This window comes from Canis aureus, chromosome 20 (genome assembly GCF_053574225.1).
Source record: "Canis aureus isolate CA01 chromosome 20, VMU_Caureus_v.1.0, whole genome shotgun sequence".
Taxonomy (NCBI): Eukaryota; Metazoa; Chordata; class Mammalia; order Carnivora; family Canidae; genus Canis; species Canis aureus.
Window position 1 is genome coordinate 57,315,941 of NC_135630.1, and position 22,995 is coordinate 57,338,935.

General features: G+C 54.5%; 1 protein-coding gene across 1 annotated transcript in view; it reads left to right on the top strand.

The window, feature by feature from the left end:
* KIF5C (kinesin family member 5C) overlaps nt 1-22,995 on the top strand; it is a 148,968-nt gene that overhangs the window by 119,973 nt on the left and 6,000 nt on the right. Inside the window, exons 19-25 of the mRNA XM_077861652.1 lie at nt 442-551; nt 2,516-2,617; nt 2,840-2,900; nt 7,508-7,579; nt 9,722-9,826; nt 11,646-11,862; nt 12,881-12,993. Coding sequence (XP_077717778.1) covers nt 442-551; nt 2,516-2,617; nt 2,840-2,900; nt 7,508-7,579; nt 9,722-9,826; nt 11,646-11,862; nt 12,881-12,987 — 774 coding nt within the window. The 3' untranslated portion in view covers nt 12,988-12,993. The remainder of the gene's footprint in view (nt 1-441; nt 552-2,515; nt 2,618-2,839; nt 2,901-7,507; nt 7,580-9,721; nt 9,827-11,645; nt 11,863-12,880; nt 12,994-22,995) is intronic.

Genomic DNA, 22,995 nt, shown 5'->3' on the forward strand with positions numbered 1-22,995 from the left:
GACTTTGCTGGGTCCTTCGCCTGGTTTCACATCGCTTTGGCGCAAAGGTCTCCTTTGCACATCACCATAATCTGTGCAGGGGCCAGGGCAGGGACGGTTCAGTTTCACGGGTGCGTACGTGTGGGTTACGTGGCTTGCCTGAGGTCACCTGCCCTCTGACTGACCTGGCTGGAGGCCATGTAGCTCAGGTGAGCCGTAGAAAGTCACAGGAAAGCTTTTCATTTAATGAACGGACTGATCTGCTCCTGGGGCCCTCTGGGTGTAATCACAGATTTGGGGGGTTTGTTGTGCCAGTAAAGCAACGCGGGTCCTGGGGGCCCCAGGTCGGGGATTTGACAGCCAAGGGACGTAGGGTAGGAGGTAGAAGCCATCCAGGGCCTGTCACAGTGTGGGCCGTGAGCCAACGAGTGGATGACACATTTCTCTTGGCCTGGCTTGCAGAAGGCGCTGGAGCAGCAGATGGAGAGCCACCGGGAAGCTCACCAGAAGCAGCTGTCCAGGCTTCGGGACGAAATCGAGGAGAAGCAGAAAATCATCGATGAGATTCGGGAGTGAGTCGGCCCAGAGCTCTCGGGACACGGGGGCGTGGGTGTGGCTCTTGGGCCGGCCGGGAAGGACGCGGCGTCGGGCCCAGGTCCGCTGCCCGTGGCCCGTGGGCTTTGCGCTCTGCCCTGCGCTGCAGCGGGCTAGACATGCGGCTGCCGACGTCTGTTCTCCCGTCTGGAGCTGAGCCTCGGGGGCTCTGGTGGGGCAGGTGGCAGGTGGGTGCAGCCGCCCGTCCTGGTGCCCCCAGGGCCAGGGTCATGTTGGTGTCTCAGTTGGGTACACACGTGCCCTTGTCGGTGGAGGTACAGTCTGTGTGAAACCATATATAAAAAACCCTTAGGTTGGTCCTGGCTCAGGTCCTGACAGGCTAATACTCCAGAGAAAGACCGTCAGCTCCTGCTGCCTCCTCACCCAGCCTATAAATGCTCCCTGCACAACCCCGAGCCCCTGGTCACGTGGGCACACTTCTTAGGGGCGTGTGTCTGTGCTCGTGGACCCGTGGCATTCGCCAGGACGGGGTCTTCGCAGCTTGTCCCAGGTGTCAGCCCCTCGGAGCCATTCTCCTGTCCTGGCGTGGCCACTGAAGAACCCCTGCCCCGTAATGATCCCTTCCTGCCTTCTATCGTACCGTCCTGCCCCTCTGTCAGAATAAGCCAGCAAGCTGGAAAGTGCCTTCAGGGTCCTCTCCTTGAGGTTTCGTACATTTTTGCACCGTGACTCCCTCGGCAGTCTTTGAACCCCTTTGCAGAATAATGTTTTTCAGTGCCCCAGATAAAAAGATGAGGGAAAGCAAAGGAAACCAGTTCTGTTGAAATCCAGCTCCAGCCCCTGACACGCCACCCACAGGATGTAGACTAAAGGCTCCCCCCGTCCCCCTTTCTGTAGATGAGGAGCCGGACCTCTGCATGGGAAGCAAGGCAAGGTGAAATGAGGTGAAATTAGGGTCACACCGCTAAGTAGGAATCAAACCGGAGTTCGAGTTTAATTCTCCAGGCTACTGATCCAAACCTCTCATCAGTGCGCGCAAGCCGCTCGCACAGCACGTTTGCATTTAGAGAGAGGAGGATGGTAAGAAGCAGAATGTAAACGCCGTGATCCGGCTCGTGCGCGCTGTCTACCTAAGGCAAGCCCGTCTCGTCTTTCCCTCCTCTTTTTGGACCGCCCCGTGCTGTCCCTCAGCTTGGCCTTACCCCTTCACGCGTGTCCTGCGTTCTTTATTCTCATGAATCACCTTCCACGCGAGGGAGGGCTGGTGAATGAGTCGGTAGGTAGAGACGTTTCCTTGGCCTGGGCCGTTCAAACGCACTCAGGGTTCTCCTTCTGAGAGTGTAGAGTCTGTTCCTTTACGGATGCCCGGGCATGGCCCTAAAAGGGTTTTAGAAATTCCACGTGCAAATGTTGACCAAGCGCCCCCAACCGGATGGCAGGTTTCTCTTGTGTGCAGCACACCCTGGGCTTTCTCTGTATTTCCTCTCTCCACACCCCCTCGTTGCAGACTTCACGCAGCGCTGCTTGTGTCAGCCAGGAATTTGGACTTAGGAGATGTTTTCAGATCATCGTACAAGAGAGGAAGGGAAGGTTGAAATGGCCAAATGAGGTTTCCCGAGTGGGTACATGCCATCTGTAGGGCAGACAGAGCCGAACTGTTCTGACTATCCTCTCTTTCTCTGTTTTAAAATATCAGCCCTTTCCCTATCTCATTATTTCTCCCCCAAAGCTCTTGCACAAGCCAACTATAAATATGTTCTCAAAGCCTGAATGTTTCATGCCTCTGAGATGTTCTCAGAAATTAGTTTTCACTTGGGCGGGGAGGAAGCTGTGAGGTTGTTCTGTGATCCCTCAGAATCCTCCAGAATTGCCGCCTTTATTGCACAGAACTAATGGGGTTGGAACAGCCCCGTGTCTTTGGTGGGTGCCTCGGAATTTCAGACTCATGGGGAATGTATTGCTTTTTTCCCCTCAATTTCAGTTTGAATCAGAAACTGCAACTGGAACAGGAGAAGCTCAGTTCTGATTATAACAAGCTGAAAGTAGAAGACCAAGAGAGAGAAATGAAACTGGAAAAGCTCTTGTGAGTGCACTTGAAATACTTCCTCTGTTTTCTCTCCTCCCCGCGGAGTCTACTTCTGTGATCCCGATTCCTCAATATTCTGGTTGGGTTGGGCCAATGTAGAAATACTCAGAGCCTATTTGTGTGAATTGGCTGGCTTTGTCGATTAATCCATAGGTGCAGATGGAATCTGGAAATCTCTGATGCCCGTTTGGTGGTTCATGATTCCTTTTTATTTTTTAGATTGCTCAACGATAAGAGGGAACAGGCCAGAGAGGACCTCAAAGGGCTGGAGGAGACAGTGGTACGTCAGCATGTTTCCCAACTCGTTTTAGTCCCAAAGACCCGATTAGTTTGTGATTTGTTGACTTTGTAACTTGACGTGTGCCCACCTTTCTCACATACCATTTTCGATAAAATATTTAGGCAAATACCATATATTTAGACAGTAAGACAAATGCGGATATTTAGACACTCCATTTAGACAAAATATCCTGTGGAAAGGTGAAAAAGGTGAGAATTGTAGAATTTATTCCTCAGCTCTTGACACCATGACTATCAGTCTGTGTCCATCCATCCATCCATCCATCCATCCATCCATCCATCCATCTACCCATCTGTCTGTCTATCCACCCATGCTTAGTGCTATAACCCTGGAGGCCCTGAGTGAGAATTAAACTGACTTGCAAATCAATGCCTGAAACTTAACAGACTTTGCACATTGCGACTTATTTCCATTCAGCATCCAAGGGCACTTACTAAGGACCGGTGTTCTTCTAGGTGCTCGCGTTGTTATCAATAAATGACAAAGATAAGACCCTGGCCCTTGTGAACCTTGCCTTCAGCCAGGGGTAGGGGAACAGACAGTGCACAGTAAGGAAGGAAATCATGACCTCCATTACATGGTCCTAGAAAACGCAGAGGTCCCACGAGGAGGTGAAGTTTGAGCAGGGACTTGAAGCGGGTGAAAGAGCAAGCCGTGGGGAGGCCTGGGGAGAGGGTCTTCCAAGCACAGGCCCGGAGGTGAGACGATGGTTGGTGGGTTGAGGACCAGCAGGAAAGTCAGTGATGCGGGGAGGAGACAAGAGGTTGGCACAGAAGTGTCAGGGCAAGAGCAGTTGTAGGGCAAGTAGGGCCTTGAGACCTGCAGGGTTTGGGGCACAAGACAGATCAGAAGGGCTCATGTGAAATCCTGCTTGATTTTCTCCATCCAGCATCTGAGTTCATTAGGTTTGTCTGCCCTGGTTGACGTCCATGTCAGCTGCTTGGAGGGCCCTCGAGAGCCCTTCAAAGCACCACACAGCCTGTGTTTGAAGACAGACCAAGCAGAGCCTCTCAATTTGGTGAAAACATGTCCAGTCATTTCACATGACAAAACAACGGATATTATTTAGATACAGCCGTATACTTTTTTTTAAGGTTGATTTATTTAGAGAGAGAGAACACGTGCGCATGCATGAACGTGAGCAGGGAGGGGCACAGGGAGAGAGGATCCCAAGCAGATGCCATGCAGAATGGCGAGCAGCACAGGGGGCTCGGTCTCCTGACCCTGAGGTCACGACCTGAGCCGAGACCAAGAGCCGGCCACTTAACCGACTGGGCCACCCGGCTGCCCTGACACAGTCGTACGTCTGATTCCATTCACGTGTTGTGTGAGTTCATGTGGGACTGTGCGTGTCTCCAAGAGCCTGGTTGACCCCAGGCTGTATGGGCCGATGGGTGCCCGGGGCTGGGCCTGATTGTGCACCCCGTTTCCTGGGCTGACGTTAGCTGCCCCTCAAAGCCAGGTGGAGGGACGGAGGGCACCGTCCAGCCAGGACAGAAGTAAGATGATTGTGGCCCAGAGGGTCTCGGGCCTTTCCAACAGGGTGGAGAAGGTGGCGGATGGCCGGCTGGCTCTAGGGGACGCGGAAATGAAGCCATGAAGTTGCCCATCTATGTCTATTTTTACGGGAGAAGTGATACTCACAGTTATAGATGATTCTAAAAATTCAGAAAATACTGAACTTCAAAATGTTACCATATTCCCACTAGCCAGAGATAAGGGACCTTCCACCACGGACTCCCGTTGCTCAGCTCCATGCCCGTCCTTGCCCTCCTGCAGATGCTCTCACGCTCGCGCTCCCACTCCGTGCAGTCACTTGTCCTCTCGTGCACTCTGGCACACTCACAGCACACGCGGGCCGCAGGCCCTCCCTCACACCCGCAGGTGCTCGCTTCCATGTTGGGTGCCTGGCCCCTCCCACCTGCACACGCACCCAAGGACAGACCCACTGACACACTGGCTCCCTTTCTCTCTCTTGCTCTCGCTCACCACTCACACATCCTAGTTCAAACCCCCAGATGGGAACCCCACAGCATGTGTCCTTTTCACTGAAGATGTACGTGTTCTGTAGGAACAGGCTCACGGCCCTTGGCTGACCTGAACTGAGCTCTCCGTAGCTCAAGGCCTCTTCTGGCTTCTGGAGTATCTGGGCGGGATGGGATGGGAGCAGGGGCGGTGGGATGTGGAAGCTGCCGTCCAGGGGTTGACGTTGGAAGATGTGCAGGTGTCTTGGGGCCCAAGGCAGCCATCTCGCTTCAACGGGATCCTTTGGGCTCTGGGGCTGGACTCTCCTGCTGTGTTAATGGGCCTTGTGTTTTCACCTCTCTGGTGTCCCCCTTGCTGTCCCCTGTGACAGGAAGCTGAGCCTTTACACAGCGGGCAGCGGCCTGTGACAGGGAAGGTTTCAGGGCAGGGAGTCAGGTCGGCTGGAAATGATCTTGTGCAGGAAGGTTCATTGCTGCAGGAAGCCGACGGTAGCTGCCTGCGCTTAAACACGCAGCTTGCAAACTGTTTTAAAGGTGTTTTTTTTTTTTATGATAGTCACAGAGAGAAAGAGAGAGAGAGAGAGAGAGAGAGAGAGAGAGTGGCAGAGACATAGGCAGAGGGAGAAGCAGGCTCCATGCACCGGGAGCCCGATGTGGGATTCGATCTCGGGTCTCCAGGATCGCGCCCTGGGCCAAAGGCAGGCGCCAAACTGCTGCGCCACCCAGGGATCCCTGTTTTAAAGGTTTTTAACCACCTCTCCTGAACTGTTGAATTCACCTGAGAACAAACACAAATGAGATAAAGCTGCCAAGCTCAGGACTCCATAGTATGTGGTACTTAGGCCCCGAGGACAAGGGACCTGTGCTTCTCTTCTCCTTTCCCTCTGGTGTGGTGGCTTTTTTTATGGAAAATGTCTACTGTGGTTACAGTTCAATAAGGAATAAAATCCCTGAAGCAGGAGAGAGAAAGTGCGAGAACATGCAGAGCCGGGGATGGGGGCCGCGATCCTTGGGCAGGGACCTAGACGGCACGTCCGCCTACGTGTGGGCGCTGAGCTGCAGCCCTGCACCTGCCCTGGAAGGTGGCTAAGCCCCGGACAGGTACCGTGTGCACTGGACCCGCAGTAACAGGCCGGTTGCCTTCCTGCAGAAAGTCCATTGCCTCATCCGAGGAAGCAGTTGACTTTAGCTGCTTCTTATTTCAACACAGGATTGCAGACTTGGACCTGGCGACAAGACGTTAAATTAACATAGAGCTTTTATTCCAAGAAACTCCGTGTTTTCATGGCTGTATATAGCCTGTTTCCTTTTCCTACGAGCACCTGGGAGCTGCATCCCGTGACATTCTGTATTAAGAGTTGGTCAACTTAGACAAATTGAGAAGTAGAAATGCAAGTTTATCTCTCTCCTTTGTGGGAAAACGACTTGCGGGAAACTAACCGACGTAAATGCGTGGAGACTTGAACGGGAGGAACTGTTTTGGTTTTCTCGTCTTGTTAACAGAGCTCATCAGGTTTGACTCAGAGTCTTGTCTTTGTGGTCTAATTCCTAAGGGTTCATTTGTAGAAAAATAGCTCAGAATGAAAAAAAAAAAAAGCCCCCGAGAAGCTAATTACAATACGACAATATCGTGCCCACAAAGGGGAACAACAAAAGCCAACCGAAGAAATGGCCATCAAATAAGGTGCATCAATAAGTTAAGCCTAGCTGATGTTCACTGAGCACATAGTGTGTGCCAGGAGCTGTTGTAAGAGTTGTGTGAGGATTTTTACATTTAATCTTGACAACAACCGTGAGGCAACTGGTGTATTTATCCTCCTGTTACGAATAAGGAAACTGAGGCACAGGAAGGTTTGGTAGGTTGCCCAGGATTGCGTGGGTGCAAGGGCCACCACCTGCCTCACCCAGGAGCTCAGTGATGGAAAGCAAAGGCGATGACCCCGGGCCAGAGGGGGGTGCAGAGACCTGAAACACGTCGGCCTGCCAGGCTGGGAGAGGTTGTGGGTAACGTCCCACTAAACTTGATGGGGTTGTTGTGTAACACGTACGTAATAAATTACAGGGAAAAAGAATCCATTCTGGTACAACACAGCCAGCTAGGGAATTTCCATGAGAGACCTTGTTAACCGGAGTAGTTGAGAGTGAAAAAGTTCTGTTTAGAACGCCACTGACGGGGGCGCCTGGGTGGCTCAGCCGTGAAGGGTGCGCCTTGGGGCCCCGGTCGTGATCCCAGAGTGTGGGTCGAGCTCCCTGCTCAGCGGGGAGCCTGCTTCTCCCTCTTCTCCCTGCTTGTGCCCCCTCACCCCCTTGTTATCTCTGCCTCTCTCTCAATAAATCTTTAAAAAAAAAAAAAGAACACGGCTAACCATAGGCTCTGTTCTCGTTTACAGTTCAGGGTTTGCGTTCCCAGTCCCTGCCCCTCAGGGCACCTTCGAGGGGTGGACACGTGGGGGCACGGCGGGGCCTGGGCGCTGGGCCCCCGGGCAGGTGGGAGCGGTCTGGGTCATCGGGGCAGCCGCACGGGGCGGTCCGGGGCCCGATCGGTCCCTAATTCAAGGTGTCTCCCCGCTCCAGTGGCGTCTTAACCATCTTCTCTTCCAGTCTCGGGAACTGCAGACTCTGCATAACCTCCGGAAACTCTTCGTCCAGGACCTGACTGCCCGGGTTAAAAAGGTGAGTTCCGTTTTGTGTGAACAGGACTGAGAAAGAAAAGAAAAGACGGACAGAAAGAATCATTTTCAGTTGAAAGGCTACGTGCTCAAATTGGCGCTGGTTGTGGTTAAAAATTAATTACTTCGTGCCAGAAAATGTATTAAAAGAATGTACTGGAGGCAAAAAAAAGAAAAAAAAATACTTGGGGATATTTTTCCATCTGCTTTTCTCCTTCTCTCCCTGGCCTTTCATTTCAAATGAGCACATACCTGTCTGGCCGCAGCGTGAAAGCTGCCGTGCGTGATGCGGGGGAAACCCAGGGGGTGTCGGCAGGCAGTGTCGCCCCGGAGCGTGCTGCGCGGCGCCAGAAACCCGGAGAAATCGAGGCGGGAGGCCCCGTTTGCCTGTGAACAGGCCGTTCAGGGACGGGGTCCGAGTAGGCGAAGCACGTGGACACGCGTCGTGTTCGCTCCTCCTGGCAACCGCGTTCAGGTTCTGTTCTCTCTTGGTGGGGGGAGGCTCGGAGGCCCAGTAACTTGACCGAGGTCACACGCTGGAAGAGCTGGGGGTCCTGCGACTTCCGAACCCGGGCCTCACACCGTGATCTCGGGCAGGGGGGGCCGGGTAGCGAATCCCAGAGCAGCTTGCAGAAGTTTCAGGAAGGAGGAAGGGGTGGAGGCGGCCACGGAACTGCTCTTTAAACATGTGGACGTGTAGTAGGACGGAAGGAAGATGTGTTTCAAAGTGTGCGTGTGTGCGTGTGTGTGTGTGTCTGCACACCTGTGTGCATGCGTGTGAAGGAGCCAGGGGGAAGAGGCGAAATAGATTTTGAACAAACGAGGAGGGGATTGACGGAGTCCGAGCGAGAGGGCAGTGCCAGCAGCGTAGGCGGAGGGGTCAGGCTTGGAAGCGGCGGTTTCCAGGAGAAGTCGAGATGGACACATTTGCAGGAGAACGCGGGCCGGTGGGAAGGTGCATCCGAGGACTTTATCTTCTCAGCTGATGTGGAGGCTCTGTCCTCGATGGAGAAGGAGGGGAGAGAATGGACAGCCTCGGCCTAGGGGGGCCCCGCAGGCATTAGTCCGGGAGGTGTGTGTCCCCAACTCAAGGTCGGAGCGTGCCCTGGCCGTGGCCCCTGACGGCGTGGTCCTAGTCAATTTGGAGGCCTGGAAATGACAATAAGGAAAGGTGGAGAGTGAAAGGAGAGTTTGAGGCCTGGATGGCAGTGGTGGGGCAGGTAGGTAGTGACCCCGGTTATCAAGATGGAAATGACCCTCAGGCCTGGGCCAGGTAGGAGGGAGAGGCCGGAGCAGAGGGGCCAGAGAGCGAGACCTGTGGAGGTGATGGCAAGAACTGGAGAAGCCCTGTCGGGGGGAGGAGGGTCCGGGGGAGGTAAGGCCAGGCTTCCCTTCCCTGATTTTTTGATCCGAGACTCTCAAGGGAAGCCCTACTAGACCAGGGGCTCTCGGAGTGTGGTTCTGCCCCAGGAGGCTGGCACGTTCTCTCCTGACCTGACAGTTTTCCCCCCTCCCGAGACCTGATGACTTCCGAGAGCTTGTCTAGCAGCACAGCGCCCGGAGGCAGTGACGTGCTTGAGACGGATGCGTTACGTGATTTCACGGGATTGGAAGCCGAGGGACGGACGAGCAGAGGCCATTGGGACTTCCCAGTGGACCACAGGCCCTCGCCCCTCGCCCGCAGCTTGCCTTATCTCAGCCGGGATGTTTGAAATCAAATTTAGGTCTTGGGTTTATGTTTTCACACTGGTTCCTTTTAATGAATTTTGGAACCGCTCCTTTTGAAAAGTCAAGTCTGTTTACCCACCTGCCAGGGAGAGGTTAAATTTCACAGAGAGAACTAATCTGTATCTCTCAAAGGAAGATTGGAAGTTCTGTTTCGTTCTGTTTTTTCTCTATCTCTCTAGACTATAATGCTCGCCACACCCTTGACCCCAACCAACCGAGGGAGTTCATTGGGAAGGTCAATGAGCCTCCGCTATTAGAACCTCTCTTGAGTTTTGCTCTCAGAATAGCCTTTGGTGGGGTCGGGGTGGTTTTTTTTTTTTTTTTTTTTTGAAGAAGAATATGAATGTTGTCCAGCTTCTGCTGGGACTGTGGGCGGGCTGCGTGCAGACCTGCCCACTGACCCCTCGTGTTGGTGCAGAGCGTGGAGCTGGACAGCGATGACGGAGGGGGCAGTGCTGCCCAGAAGCAGAAAATTTCCTTCCTGGAGAATAACCTGGAGCAGCTCACAAAGGTTCACAAACAGGTAAGAGAGTCGTGCCGGCTTCCTCTGCTTCTCGTACTCTCCTGGAAAGAAGCCCCCGCTACACTTGGCCACAGTCCCGGGAGACGGCTCTGACCGTAGAGGTAAAAGGACCCAACGTCACCAGGGGACGTTAGTGCCAGAGGGGTCCTTGGAGTCCTTTATTTAGTCTTCAGTGATTTTCCCTTATATGTAAACGTCTTTTATCGAAGCCAGATAGAAGGAGCGGAGTTTGAGCTCCTGGGGTTTGGGAAGCGGGGTGTTCAGAACCCTGCCGTCCCATCCTGCGTCCAGTCCCAGCCGCAGACCCACAGGCTGCGCAGAATGCAAAGGGGATACCACCGAGCTGATTCAGGTCCCTTATTTTTGCAGATGAGGAAACAGAGCAGGAGAGGAAGTGACCTGCCTCGCCTCCTCTCGGCCCCGTCGCCCTGTTTCTCGGGCATCCTATTTCTTGGGCACCGTCTCTGGTTCTTGTGATGCTCCGGAGTTTATGTAGAGGGGCAGCAAAGGGCATGGCCAGACCTGCTGGTGATCTAGGCAGTTGTTGGTCTCCTTTCTGTATAAATAGTGGAATGTTCCTGTTTCCCCTAAATCCTAAAGATTTATAATGTGATAAAAATGGTCCAACTTGTTGGACCTCGTGGTGAGGGGATGTGTCTCTCTTGGGCCTAAGTTCCCTTCAGCGTGACCGAGGATGGCATTTTCCCCCAAAGGCTGGCAGGTTCAACATGGTGGCAGTGATTCAAGCAAGTTATCAATGGGAAATACATAAGCAGAAACTGCAGTGTCTGAGTTGCAGTTAGTGAATTTCTAATTCATGAATTATTCATGAATTCAGTGGGTGTTTATTGAAAACCTGCTCTCTGCCCGGCACTGGAGCTGGTGCCCGGGATACGGGGGTAAGGAATGCAGGTGTGGACTCGGGGTAGGTTACCTTAGTTCAGCACTTTCTGATTTTCAAGACTTTTCTGGATCCACTGGGATTCACACAATGGTCCTCTTATATACGCTCCCTTTTTATGGGTGAGAAACCTGAGACGCGTAGAGGTTGGAGGACTTACCAAGTCAGATGTCAGGAAATAACAGAGCCGGCTCTTGAGCCAGGGCAAACCTGTTGCTGCTGCTGCTGCTTTTCTTTTTTTTAATAATAATTCTTAAAAATTCCTTCACTTTTTTAAAATTTGTATTTATTCATTTTTTAGATTCCATAATTAACATACAGTGCTGTATTATTTTCGGGGATACAATATATCAGTTGAGCAGTTCTCTACATTACTCATTGCTCATCCCCATGTAGGTGTCCTCTTAATCCCCGTCATCCACCCCCCCCAGCCGCCAGTCTGCGGCCAAACCACCCCGAACACGCCCAGCCTCACCTGTTGCTTCTTAACTGAGGGTCTTAGGTAGTGAGACAAGGAGCAGTATCCCAGTTTAGCGTGGGTCCAAGCCACCTGCGGGTGTAGACCACGTGTGGTGCACGCGGGGAGGCCTGCGGAGAGCTCTGGAACATGCACGCCGGTACCTGGTGCTCCCGAACTTGCATCACAGGGCTCAGCTTGCACCTGCTAGTGCCCGCGTAGCCAGCGGCCCTCACCCTGGGTCCCCCACCCACGCAAACCCCAGAGGAAGCAAATCCTGCCCAAGCCGGAAAGCTTCCTGGGGCTGGAAGTGGCTTTGCACTCCAGCCCGCACCCCTCCGCACTTGCTTGCACACGTGAGCCCGTGTGGCCCCGTGTCGTGGGTCCACGGCCTTGCCAGAGCCTGGGGGCGCCGCTCGTCGCTGCCCTCCCGTAAGTGCCCCCGTGTGCTGTCCCCGCAGCTGGTCCGGGACAACGCAGACCTGCGCTGCGAGCTGCCGAAGCTGGAGAAGCGGCTGCGGGCCACGGCCGAGCGCGTCAAGGCGCTGGAGAGCGCGCTGAAGGAGGCCAAGGAGAACGCCATGCGGGACCGCAAGCGCTACCAGCAGGAGGTGGACCGCATCAAGGAAGCCGTTCGAGCCAAGAACATGGCCAGGAGGGCCCACTCGGCCCAGATCGGTACGTGCGCCGCCCGCGGCCCGGGTGCTGCGTGGCCCGGTCCGGCAGCCTCCGCTTGCTCACCCTGCGGCCCGCACCGCCCTGCGCTCCCCGAGGCTGCTGGGCTGCGCGCACCAGGGCGGCCGCGGCTGTCGCTGAAGGCACCTGGCGTCGGGGTGTACGGTCCCCCATACCGGCCCCCTTGGCTGTTCCGCAGCGAGGCCCAAGGGCCCCTTCCATTCCGTACCAAGCAGAACACGAAGGGGCGGGATGTGGTCAGAAGCCTCCGGGGAAGCCGTGTGCAAGGGCACATACGGAAGCACCTTGGGAGCCTCCGTGGGCAGGGTGGGGTCCAGGGTGGGGTCCAGCCTGGACGTCCAGCCCCTTCCAGACCTCGATCTGGGCATTTGGCCACGCAGAGAACGGGGGTGTAGCTGCTCAGTCCCAGTTCCCAGGATGGAGCCGCAGGCGGCAGAGGGATTTCGGAATGTTCTCTAAAGAGCTTTTTTCTTTTTAGATTGAAGTGCCTCCAACAACACGCGAGGTTGTTTCCCATCAGATACTGCCGTGCAAATGTTTTGTAAACCAACCTCATGTTTCTAGTTTTAAGATCATACCTTAGATTAATGTTGCATTGCATTCACTGGCTTTCATGCTCTTTGCAAATCTGGGAAACTAGGGACCTTCTTCTCCAAAAAAGCGCATCGTAGGCAGAGTTCTGCTCCAGTTTCAGGGGCCGCACAGATGCCCTTGAAACCCAAGCGTTACCGGTAGATCCTTCTCGGATAAAACCGAAAGCCCTTCTGATTTTCCTCAGCCAGAGTTACAGTAGTTGGTGTAGAAGTTCTCCGTGTCCCCCCACGGCTGGGGGCGCTGGGTCAGCTGACGGTACAGTCGGGAGCGCAAACGGCCTGTTGTCACAAAGGCCCGGTGGCCCATGAGAGTCGGGCGTCGGGTTTCCACATGCGGCTGACCTGGGGGCACCTGGGGAGGGCCGCTCGAGCCCGTCTGAACCCTCTGTCCTTTCTGTCCGATCCAGCCAAGCCCATCCGCCCCGGACACTACCCGGCGTCATCTCCAACGGCTGTCCACGCCATCCGAGGGGGAGGAGGCGGCTCTTCGAACTCCGCTCACTACCAGAAATAAATACGAGTGAGTCCCCGGTGTCAGGTGGTTTCTGTGTGGGGCTGCCCTGGGGCGGACCCTCCGCGTGCATGTGTCCCTGCAGTCGTGGGCAGGTCACCTCCCTGGGACAGGCCCCAGCGCGTAGCTCACCCAGCCTCAAGCCCTCTAGAGCCTCGGGGTCTCCTAGCTGGGGCCACCTGGCTCTGGGGACCCTCCGGGGACGGATGAGGGCGTGGGAGTGATCCCCCTCGCTTCCTTTTGTCTGTGGGACTTCCCGGCGTAGCTGGCATGCAGAGGGGCATTACCTGTTTGTCAGCTGCTTTCGCCCAGAGCAGGCAGGTGTGGGTGGTCGCTGTAATTCTCAGGAACCGAATGCAAAGACAGAGCCACATACAGAAAGTCCTACTCTTCTAATTGCTACCCGAGCTCAACTGACGGGGCTTCTTAGCGTATCGAGGCGGGTCAGGGCCACGCTTTCCTTTGAGATGGCGGACTACGCGTCTCTTCACCTACAGTCACCTGCGTGATACTACCACACCGGCCAGCAAACAGACAAGACGTGGTGCACTTTACGAAAGAGAAGGAAGCAGGAGCGCAGACTGTTCCTTAGTACTTGAGATGGGGAAGAGAGGTTGCTGGGGGGCGGCCCGAGCGCTGTGTAGGGGAACTCCGGCCCTGAGCCAGTGACCTGTGGGTGCGAACGGTAGCTCCAAATGTTGCCTGTGGGCCCTGAGCCCTCACTAAGGGAGTAGCTTGCAGGCTGGGCAGGCGGGCCGCCTCAGGAGGGACCCGTTCCTCTCCCGTCTTTTGGGTCAAGGTAAGGGAGGTGGACGCGAGGGGCTGGAGCCCTGTCTCCGGGTCTATGACCGCATGGCCAGGGTCGTGCACACACTGCCCAGGAGGAAGCTTGGTGGCTGCGCCCAGACAGCACGCCAGGGAGCAGGACGGCTACTGGCCAGGTCGGGGCAGGGAGGAGGGCCGAGGCAGCGCACGGGCAGGCAACATGTCCACACCGTCTGCCGTATCCTGGAAGGGTGGGTGGGACAGCGTCTCGGCAGCGGGCCACCCCCTTCAGATCTGATCGCTTCCAATCACAAACACGATACTTTGGATGTTAGGAAATTGCTTGTGGCTGCATGCTGTTGGTGTTGGAGTGGGCACTTGGGGGGCCCTGCGGGGCACGTGGGGCAGCCTAGAGGAGAGAAGCTAGAGCAGCGGTTCTCGAACTCGGGCGGGCGTCGGTGTCCCAGGTGCCAGGGACGTCCGCTACTGCTTCGGGTAGCGTGGGGCCCGGCCAGGCGATTGGTCAGCCACCAAAGCTGAGACCTCTCCTCAAGTACCGTGGCCTACGTGGGACGGGCGCGCATCTCTCTGCGTGTTCGAGAAGCTGGAGGGTGGTCTGTCGGTGGCTAGGAGAGGGACTCTCCAGTGACAACACAAAGCTCGCCCTTTAAATTCAGACTCCCTGTGTCCTCAGCAGATCTCCTTCCTCGAGGTCACCTCGCCGACCTCCACTGTTCTGTCTCTCACGGTTGGCAAACAGAGGGACGCCGGGGGAGGCACTAGCAGCTCTCCGAACCGATCCTCTTCCTTTAGTGGCCTTCCTGGAAGTCCACACGGTCCTGATGCCTGCAGCTCTCTGGCCAGATCGGAGGCTCGAGGCCCCGTCCAGCTGCAAGGGCGGCTGGAAGTGGCTTCTTGAACTAGGCACGTCCCTGCCCCGCAGAAGAGTGGTGTCCTGTGGCTGGAGACGAGGCGGTGATGTTGGGCCGGGCCACAGAACCTGTTCATCGAGGCCCGCTGTGCCGCGGTGTCGTGACCGCAGCAGCACCTACATTACCCCGTTCGATGGAAGCACACGGAGAAGGGTCTGTGCTTGGCTCCCGGCAAGCTCTTAGTAACACCCTGGCCCAGGGGCTCTGGGTCCAGAGACTGCAGTGGGTAGCCGCTGTGCTCAGCAACCCCGCGCAGGCGTCAGACCCGCGTTTTGTGTGAGATCCCTACAGCCACGTGTTCCCTTCCCACCTTGAGCCTGACAAGCGGTGGGCCTGACTGATGGGACCACCCCCACCCCTCCTGGTGGTGCGTTGCTTTCTTTAACCTGAAGAGTCCTAAGTGGATTTGGTTATTTGATCTGCACTTGGAAGCTCCTGACCCACTGTATGCGCACCGGCACCTCCGGTAGCCCGGCGCCGTCCCCACATGGCAACTCCAACAGGGCCCCTTCCCAGTTACCCGGCCACCGGCCTGCTCTGGGTGGGAGACCTGGGTCGGGGGTTGGGTCTCCTACTCTTCGAGTTACTCACCCTCAGAGTCGCCTCCTATGTCTGCGAAATGGGGAGAATCCTTTCCCCGGGTCATTGGTTTTGAAAGGAAGACTAACTGAGGTCCGGCTTGGCAGATCACAGATGCTCCGTCAAAACGTCCCTGCCGTGTAGAGCGGCGCTACTCGCACACAGTAGGTGGTTGGCGAATGTTGGCTTCTGGTCTCCTTTCACTCCTAGTTGCTGCAAAATAGTTTCTAGTCCCTTTCTAGTCCCGCATTCTAACCACTGAGCAGGGAAGGCCCATGACTAAGCATCCTATGTGATGCTATGACCAGATATAAGGTGTTTTAAAGATATTATCATTTATTCATCTAAAGGTTTTTTTTTTTTTTTAAGAGTTTACTTATTTATTCATGAGAGACAGAGAGAGAGGCAGAGACACAGGCAGAGGGAGAAGCAGGCTCCATGCGGGAAGCCCGACGTGGGACTCGATCCCAGGACCCTGGGGTCATGCCCTGGGCCGAAGGCAGATGCTCAACCGCTGAGCCCCCCAGGGATCCCTTCATCTAAAGGTTATGAAGAAGGATGTTGACTATTTTAAAGAAAAAGACCGGACATTTGTTTGGGGAGGTTAAAAAAAATGGATAGTAGCCAATGAAGTGGGAGATTGTGGTTGGAAGTGAGAAAATGCAAAATCATTTAAAAAAACCATTGAAAATGTGGATTCGTTGCTTAGTTGGGGTCAACCCCTTTTGAGATGATCCTTGTTGATCTTCGGGATGCTTGTTCTGAAGTGTCCATCCTGGGCAGGAATGATCTCAGCTGCCCCTTCCCAGCCCTCTTGTTGAAGCCAGAGCAGCATATTCATACCTGGGCAGCACCTGGATGTCTTTGGGGTTGCTTTCCGCTTTGTTTTAGGTCTCAAGGACTCGAGTCACAATGAGTATTTTGGTTCATGCTCAATTTTCACAGTGACTGAAGGTGCTAACATGTGGAAATCAGAACTCCGGAAACCGCGGGCTTCTAGCTCAGCCAGTTCAAATCCCGGGGGGCTGCCACGGGGAGGGGAGCATCTTTTTCAAACCACAGAGCCGGACGCGGAGCCGTGCAGCGCAGCAAAGTACGGACGTGGGATAGGGAAGTGGGTTCCAGGCCCAGCTTGGCTTACTGCTGTGTGACGTTGGGCACGTCGCTGGATTTCTTCAACCCCAGTTTCGTCATCTGCAAAATGGGGTCAGGCATGGGGAGGCTGCTCTGTATCATTTAACACCAGATGAGGCGAAGAAGGCTCTGTTCTTACGGGTGGTCGTTGTCTTGTGGGGAAGAAGGACCACAAATAAGCAAGGGAACTTCAGCTAGTGGTGTGCTTCTGAAAAAACAGCAGGTGAATGAGATGGAGACGGGACAACATTTAGAAGGGGGGGTGGCATCCGAGCTGAGCACTGGGTGGTGATGAGTACCAGCGGCGCAGTGACTGGGGAAGAGCGGCACGGACGCTGGCTGGAAGGTGCGGATGGCGGGTGTATTTGGGGGACCATAGGAGGGCTGATAGGGCCGGAGCCCAGAGAACAGAGACCTTCATAATCAGGGCAGTTGGGGAGGGAGGAGAGTGCAGTCTGGGCGTGGGGGGCACTGGGGGCTCCGGCCTGGGAGTGGTGGGACCTGGTTCACACTGGGAAAGGCCACCCTGTGCTGGACCCCCATGGAAAGGGTGGGGTGGGTGGGAGTCGGAGCGGGAGCTCCCCTTGAGCCTCGTGGGGAGCTCGATCGTGTCGGAGATGGGAGTACTGGGTGCCCCGGAGGAGCTGCGATCGGCCCAGAGCGCCATCGGAGGTGATGGGACGCAGAGTAGGAAGGGCCGGCGGCGGCCGGGGGGTGGATGGGTCCCCTGTCCTGCAGGAAGCAGGTTGGCGCCGAGGGAGGCAGGGACACGGATTGCAGGCTGGAGAGGAGATAAGGCGCAGAGCACACTCGAGGGCTTTTCAGGCCCCACATTTCATGAGAGGACATGGAAATACCTGGTGAGGCCGGTCTGCGGCCTGGGCTTCCCGTCCCCGCAGCGCTGCGGCCGCCCAGGGCCCACCAGAGGGCGCCGGCGGGGCACCACGGCGGCCGGGCTGCGGCTCCCAGGCCTTGAGGCCCCGGCTCTTGGCTCCCCTGTGTTTGGACCAGGATTTCTCGGCTACGAAGAGTGAATAGGGTACTTTAGGGGATAAAGCTCTCATACTCCTCAATTCATTTTATTATGATTAGGTATTCGCAAATCTACAATAGCACATACTTCGGGATCTTACACAACTAGCAAGTCAAAACGAATTTAGAAGTTAGATTGAAATGAACCATAAACCAAAATCAAATCACCAGCCTTAACAGAAGTTAATGAAAGATGGCTTTTCTCTGAAAATAAAGAGCTGGGTGCGATATGCCTCTGGTATGCGTTGCGGCTAGTGGAGTCTGGCGTTGTGGGGCTTGCCTGTGTTTCCTCCGTGTGTCCTGATGTGGCTCCCCCCCCCCCCGCCCCGTTCTGTGTTACAGCCACTGTAGACGGCCGCCTGCTGGCTCAGTCGGTAGAGCATGTGAGTCTTGATCTTGGGGTCATAAATTTGAGCCCCATGCTGGGTGTAGAGATTACTTAAGAATAAACCTTTTTTTTTTTTAAGATTTTATTTATTTATTCATGAGAGACACACAGAAAGAGGCGGAGACACAGGCAGAGGGAGAAGCAGGCCCCATGCAGGGAGCCCGATGCAGGACTCGATCCCAGGACCCCCATCCCGGGTCATGCCCTGAGCGGAACACAGATGCTCAACCACTGAGCCACCCAGGCGTCCCTAAAAGTAAAATCTTTAAAAAAGAAGAAAAGAAAAGCCCACTGCAGAATCACTGCACACCTTCAGGCCACTTTGTCTTCTTGCAGGTGGGACACATCATTGTCCTGTTGAGTCCAGCTTTAGTGGGAGGATGCTTAAGTTGCAAGGAGGAGTGTCCCCTTGGTCATAGCATTAAGTGTGTGTGGGGCTGAAGTTGCATGGGAATACTTGGTTGCAAGGTAGTCAGCAAGACAATCTAGACTATGCACTTTTTAAATTGAAGATATATTTATTAGAGAGAGAGAATGGCGGTGAGGGGGAGGGAGAGAGAGCAGCAGAGCCCCTGCTGAGCCCAGAGTCCCACACGGGGTTCCATCTCAGAACCCTGAGGTCATGACTTGGGGTGAAATCAAGAGTCAGATGCTTAAGCAGCTGAGCCACCAGGCGCCCCTAGAATATGCACATGTTAATGCTTCAGATTTTTGTGCAAAGAAAAATATAAAATTGAGAATACTATGAAATGCAGGCAAGCCCCAGGATGCCTCTTACTTTGTTGATGTAGATAAAGACTGATATTTTGAGGACTATACTTTTATTAAAAAACCACATATGTTAAATCTAGAAATCATACCCTATAACGTTTTGGGGACACCTGGGTGGCTCATTTGGTTGGGCGTCCAACTCTTGGTTTCGAGCTCAGGTCATAATCTCAGGGTCACGGAGTTGAGCCCCATGTCAGGCTCTGCGCTCAGCACGGAGTCTGCTTGTCCCTCTCCCTCTGCTCCTTTCTCTGTCTCTCTCTCTGTCTCAAATAAATAAATAGAATCTTAAAATTTTGATAAACTGTGATAAAATATTTGGTAAAATCACAGTGGTAAAGCTAATAGGAACTCATTTGGCCTCTTAGAGAAGAAGCGATTCTGTGTCTGATTTCATGTTTTGAGGCATAAAGAAAACAGCCCTGGAGAAGCATGTCTGCAACTTAGAGCGGGGTCGCGTGGGTGGATGTAACTACGAAGAGCCATCAAAGCAGACTGTACTCTGTTACGATGTCCGTATCTCTGGTTTGTGACACTCGCAGGATCAGTGATAGTCCCGTGGGATGGACCTGTGTTCTTCAGATTTCACTCCTTTAAGACCTTTATTGTGAATGTATCTGTTAGTTGTTAGTAAAATAATGTCTTTAAATTCTTTTTTTTTTTTTAAGATTTTACTTATTTATTCATGAGAGACACACAGAGAGAGGCATAGACACAGGCAGAGGGAGAAGCAGGCTCCCTGTGGGGAGCCCCATGTGGGACTCGATCCCGGGACCCCAGGATCACACCTGGGCTGAAGGCAGGAGCTCAACCACTGAGCCACCCGGGGATCCCCAGAATGGAGTTTTCATTCTCACTCTTGACTACTAGAGCAACAAGACCCCTGAGAGTTCAGGCTTTAGGTTGTCCTTAGGCTCAGGCTAAGCTTCCCACACTGTCACTTCCTCGTTTATACTCTGTTTGCTTTTTAAAATCTCTATCTTTCCTTCTTATTACTCTTCTCTCTGTCCCGAACACCTGGATCCAAACCATCTTGCATCGTTGGTGGGGTTCACTGTGACCATTCTCCTGGTTTTGATGCCCACTTAATTACAAATAAAAAATATCATATATACCTAAAATAGATGAGTTGACTTGTGCCCACAGCAGAAATGGGTTCAACCCCACCTGGAGGGTGGGCAAGAAATTGCTTTTAAATTTGACCCTCTCGGGATCCCTGGGTGGCGCAGTGGTTTGGCGCCTGCCTTTGGCCCAGGGCGTGATCCTGGAGACCCGGGATCGAATCCCACATTGGGCTCCCGGTGCATGGAGCCTGCTTCTCCCTCTGCCTGTGTCTCTGCCTCTCTCTCTCTCTATCTGTCATAAATAAATAAAATATTAAAAAAATAATAATAATAAATTTGACCCTCTGAAGTAGTGAAGTCAGGAAGCCTCCTTTAGAGCAGGTCACATGGGATCCCTAAGCCACACACGTGGTCTACATCCGTGCCACTGGGCCGTTCAACTGCTATTACTGTTGGAAAATCCTAGTAATTAATGATTAAGTCACAAGAATGTGAATTGCCTCGTTGCAAGGGGACTCTTTGCCACAGGCAGGCTGAGTAGCTGGTGATTGTGGGTTTGGGCTTTGGAACGAGGCTGCCTGGGGTTGAATCACAGCTTGGCCACTACTAGGCGAGCTACTTCATCTCTCTCTGCCTCCCCGTCCTTCGAAAATGTGCCCAGTGACTGCTCCTACGTACAGGGTGGCTGTGAGGATTAAGTGCATTAATACAGAGCACTTAGGCAGGTGCCTGGCACAGAGCGGGCACGCAGTGTTGGCCCGTGGTGACATTACGTCATCCTGCCTTCTACAGAGGCCAGGTGAACTGTTGAGATCACACAGCGTGTCTTTGGTGGATCCTGGACCATGACCTCTGATCCACTGTGCAGCCATTCCTGAAGTTTCTGGCCCTACAACCTTTTATAATCTTAAAAAGTATCGACACCAAAGAGCTTTTATATTCCTGGGTGTATGTCTTGATATGTTTTATATAATTGGTATAAATTGAAACAAAAATTTTAAATATCACTACTGCTAACATAAATGCCATGTTTAATGAAATGTGATATTTTCTAAGACAAACACTTAGCAAAATGGCATCACTTTGCAGTTTGGCAAATCGGTTTAATATTTTGCTTAATGGGTGACTCTGGATTCTCATACCTGTGCATTCTCTCAGCTGCAGTGTGTTCTTTTATTTATTTATTTTTTTTGTTTTTAGAAGATTTTATTTATTTATTCATGAGAGACACAGGGAGAGAGAGAGGCAGAGCCACAGGCAGAGGAAGACGCAGGCTCCATGCAGGGAGGCTGACGTGGGACTCGATCCCGAGTCTCCAGGATCATGACCTGAGCCTAAGTCGGGTGCTCAACCAACCGAGCCACCCGGGCACCTTCTTTGTCACAGGCTTGCTCTGAGGATTGAATGAGAGATGTGAAAGGAGAGTGGAAGGTCCTAGGAGAGCGTGTGGCCGTAATCAGGGTCGCACAGCATTAGCCGATGTTACGGTGGTTGTGGGGACAGGCCTAAAACGCATAGGCAAAGCGGGGCCCAGGGCAGGTGGACACTGTGGCACGGGACTCGGAAACCAGCATTATGAGTTCAAAGGAAGCGATCATGACCTGGAAGGGCAGCGGTTGCACCAACGCGCCTGAGGTAGATTCGCTTCTCTTCAGCAGTGATACGTAAGGAGCAACTGGCAATTCCTACAACGTGGGCATTGAATCGTAGGAAGGCAAAAGAAAAGATAAAACTGTACTGTTTGGATTAAGCATAAACCCACTTGCAGGCAATTACAAAATCCGAAGTTTGGGGGGGAACATCTCTAAATACTTGCAAGTCTCTTGGATAATTAGCCTCTTTATTCAGCTAATTTCTCACTCCTTATAAAGAAAGGCGATTTTATTCCCTTCTGAGTCTGGTCACACGTTGTCACTCTGGAGTGCCATCTCCAGTTTGGCAGAGGCCCAGGGACAGCCTCCTAGCAGGTCACTCAGGCCACGACCGTGCTTTTAGGTGTGTAACGACTCTGAGCCATCTAAGGTCATCAACAGAACTGGGTTTTCTTTTTTAAAAGATTTTATGTATTTATTCCTGAGAGACACAGAGAGAGGCAGAGACCCAGGCAGAGGGAGAAGCAGGCTCCATGCAGGGAGGGAGCCCGATGTGGGACTCGATCCCGGGACCCCGGGCCACGCCCTGGGCCGGAGGCAGGCGCTCAGCCACTGAGCCTCCCGGGCGTCCCCAGACCTGGGTTTTCAATGGTCTCAGGCTTTGCCAGCTCCCGGGGTTGGCTCTGTGCTCAGAACCCTCAGAGGCGGTTTCTCCAGGAGTAACGCGTTGACCTATCCGTTCTCCCTCCTGAATTTATCGAGGAGATGCGCTTTCACCCAGCTGGGGGGCGGACGGGGCCTCCCGGTTGGCTCCTTCCTTAGGCCTGCTGGAGGGACCGCGCTGGCACAGGGCTGTAGAGATCTGTGCTCACGACGAAGAACCGCCTCCTTAGAACAAAGGGCCCGTGTTGGTGGCCTCCTTGCGTCCTCCTGCTGGAGGCGACTAAGCAGGCGGGGTCTGCTCGGTGGCTTCCTCCTCCTTCCCTGCGGTTCCCGGGACGGGCCGCATCTTGCACGTGGACGGCCGGGGGATGGCTGGGGGTGGCCAGGAGATGGCCGGGGATGGCCTGGAGATGGCCGGAGATGGCCGGGGATGGCCCGGAGATGGCCGGGGGATGGCTGGGGGATGGCCCGGAGATGGCCGGGGATGGCTGGGAGATGGCCCGGAGATGGCCCGGAGATGGCCCGGAGATGGCCGGGGGATGGCTGGGGGATGGCCCGGAGATGGCCGGAGATGGCCGGGGATGGCTGGGAGATGGCCGGGGATGGCCCGGAGATGGCCGGAGATGGCCGGGGATGGCCCGGAGATGGCCCGGAGATGGCCGGGGGATGGCTGGGGGATGGCTGGAGATGGCCTGGAGATGGCCGGGAGATGGCCCGGAGATGGTGGGAGATGGCCAGGATTGGCCGGAGATGGCCGGGGACGGCCAGAGATGGCTGGGGGATGGCCGGGGGATGGCCGGGGATGGCCGGGGATGGCCAGGGGATGGCCGGGGATGGCCCAGGATGGCCGGGGATGGCCGGGAGATGGCCAGGGGATGGCCAGGGGATGGCCGGGAGATGGCCTGAGATGGCCGGGGATGGCCGGGGATGGCCGGAGATGGCCGGGAGATGGTGGCGGGAGATGGCCTGAGATGGCCGGGGATGGCCGGGGATGGCCGGAGACGCGACCGGAAGGTGGCCGGCCGAGATCTGACTTCACGGGCTTCGGGCGCAGCTGAGCCGCCCCGCGGAGGGGGTCTGCTCGAGGCACCTCC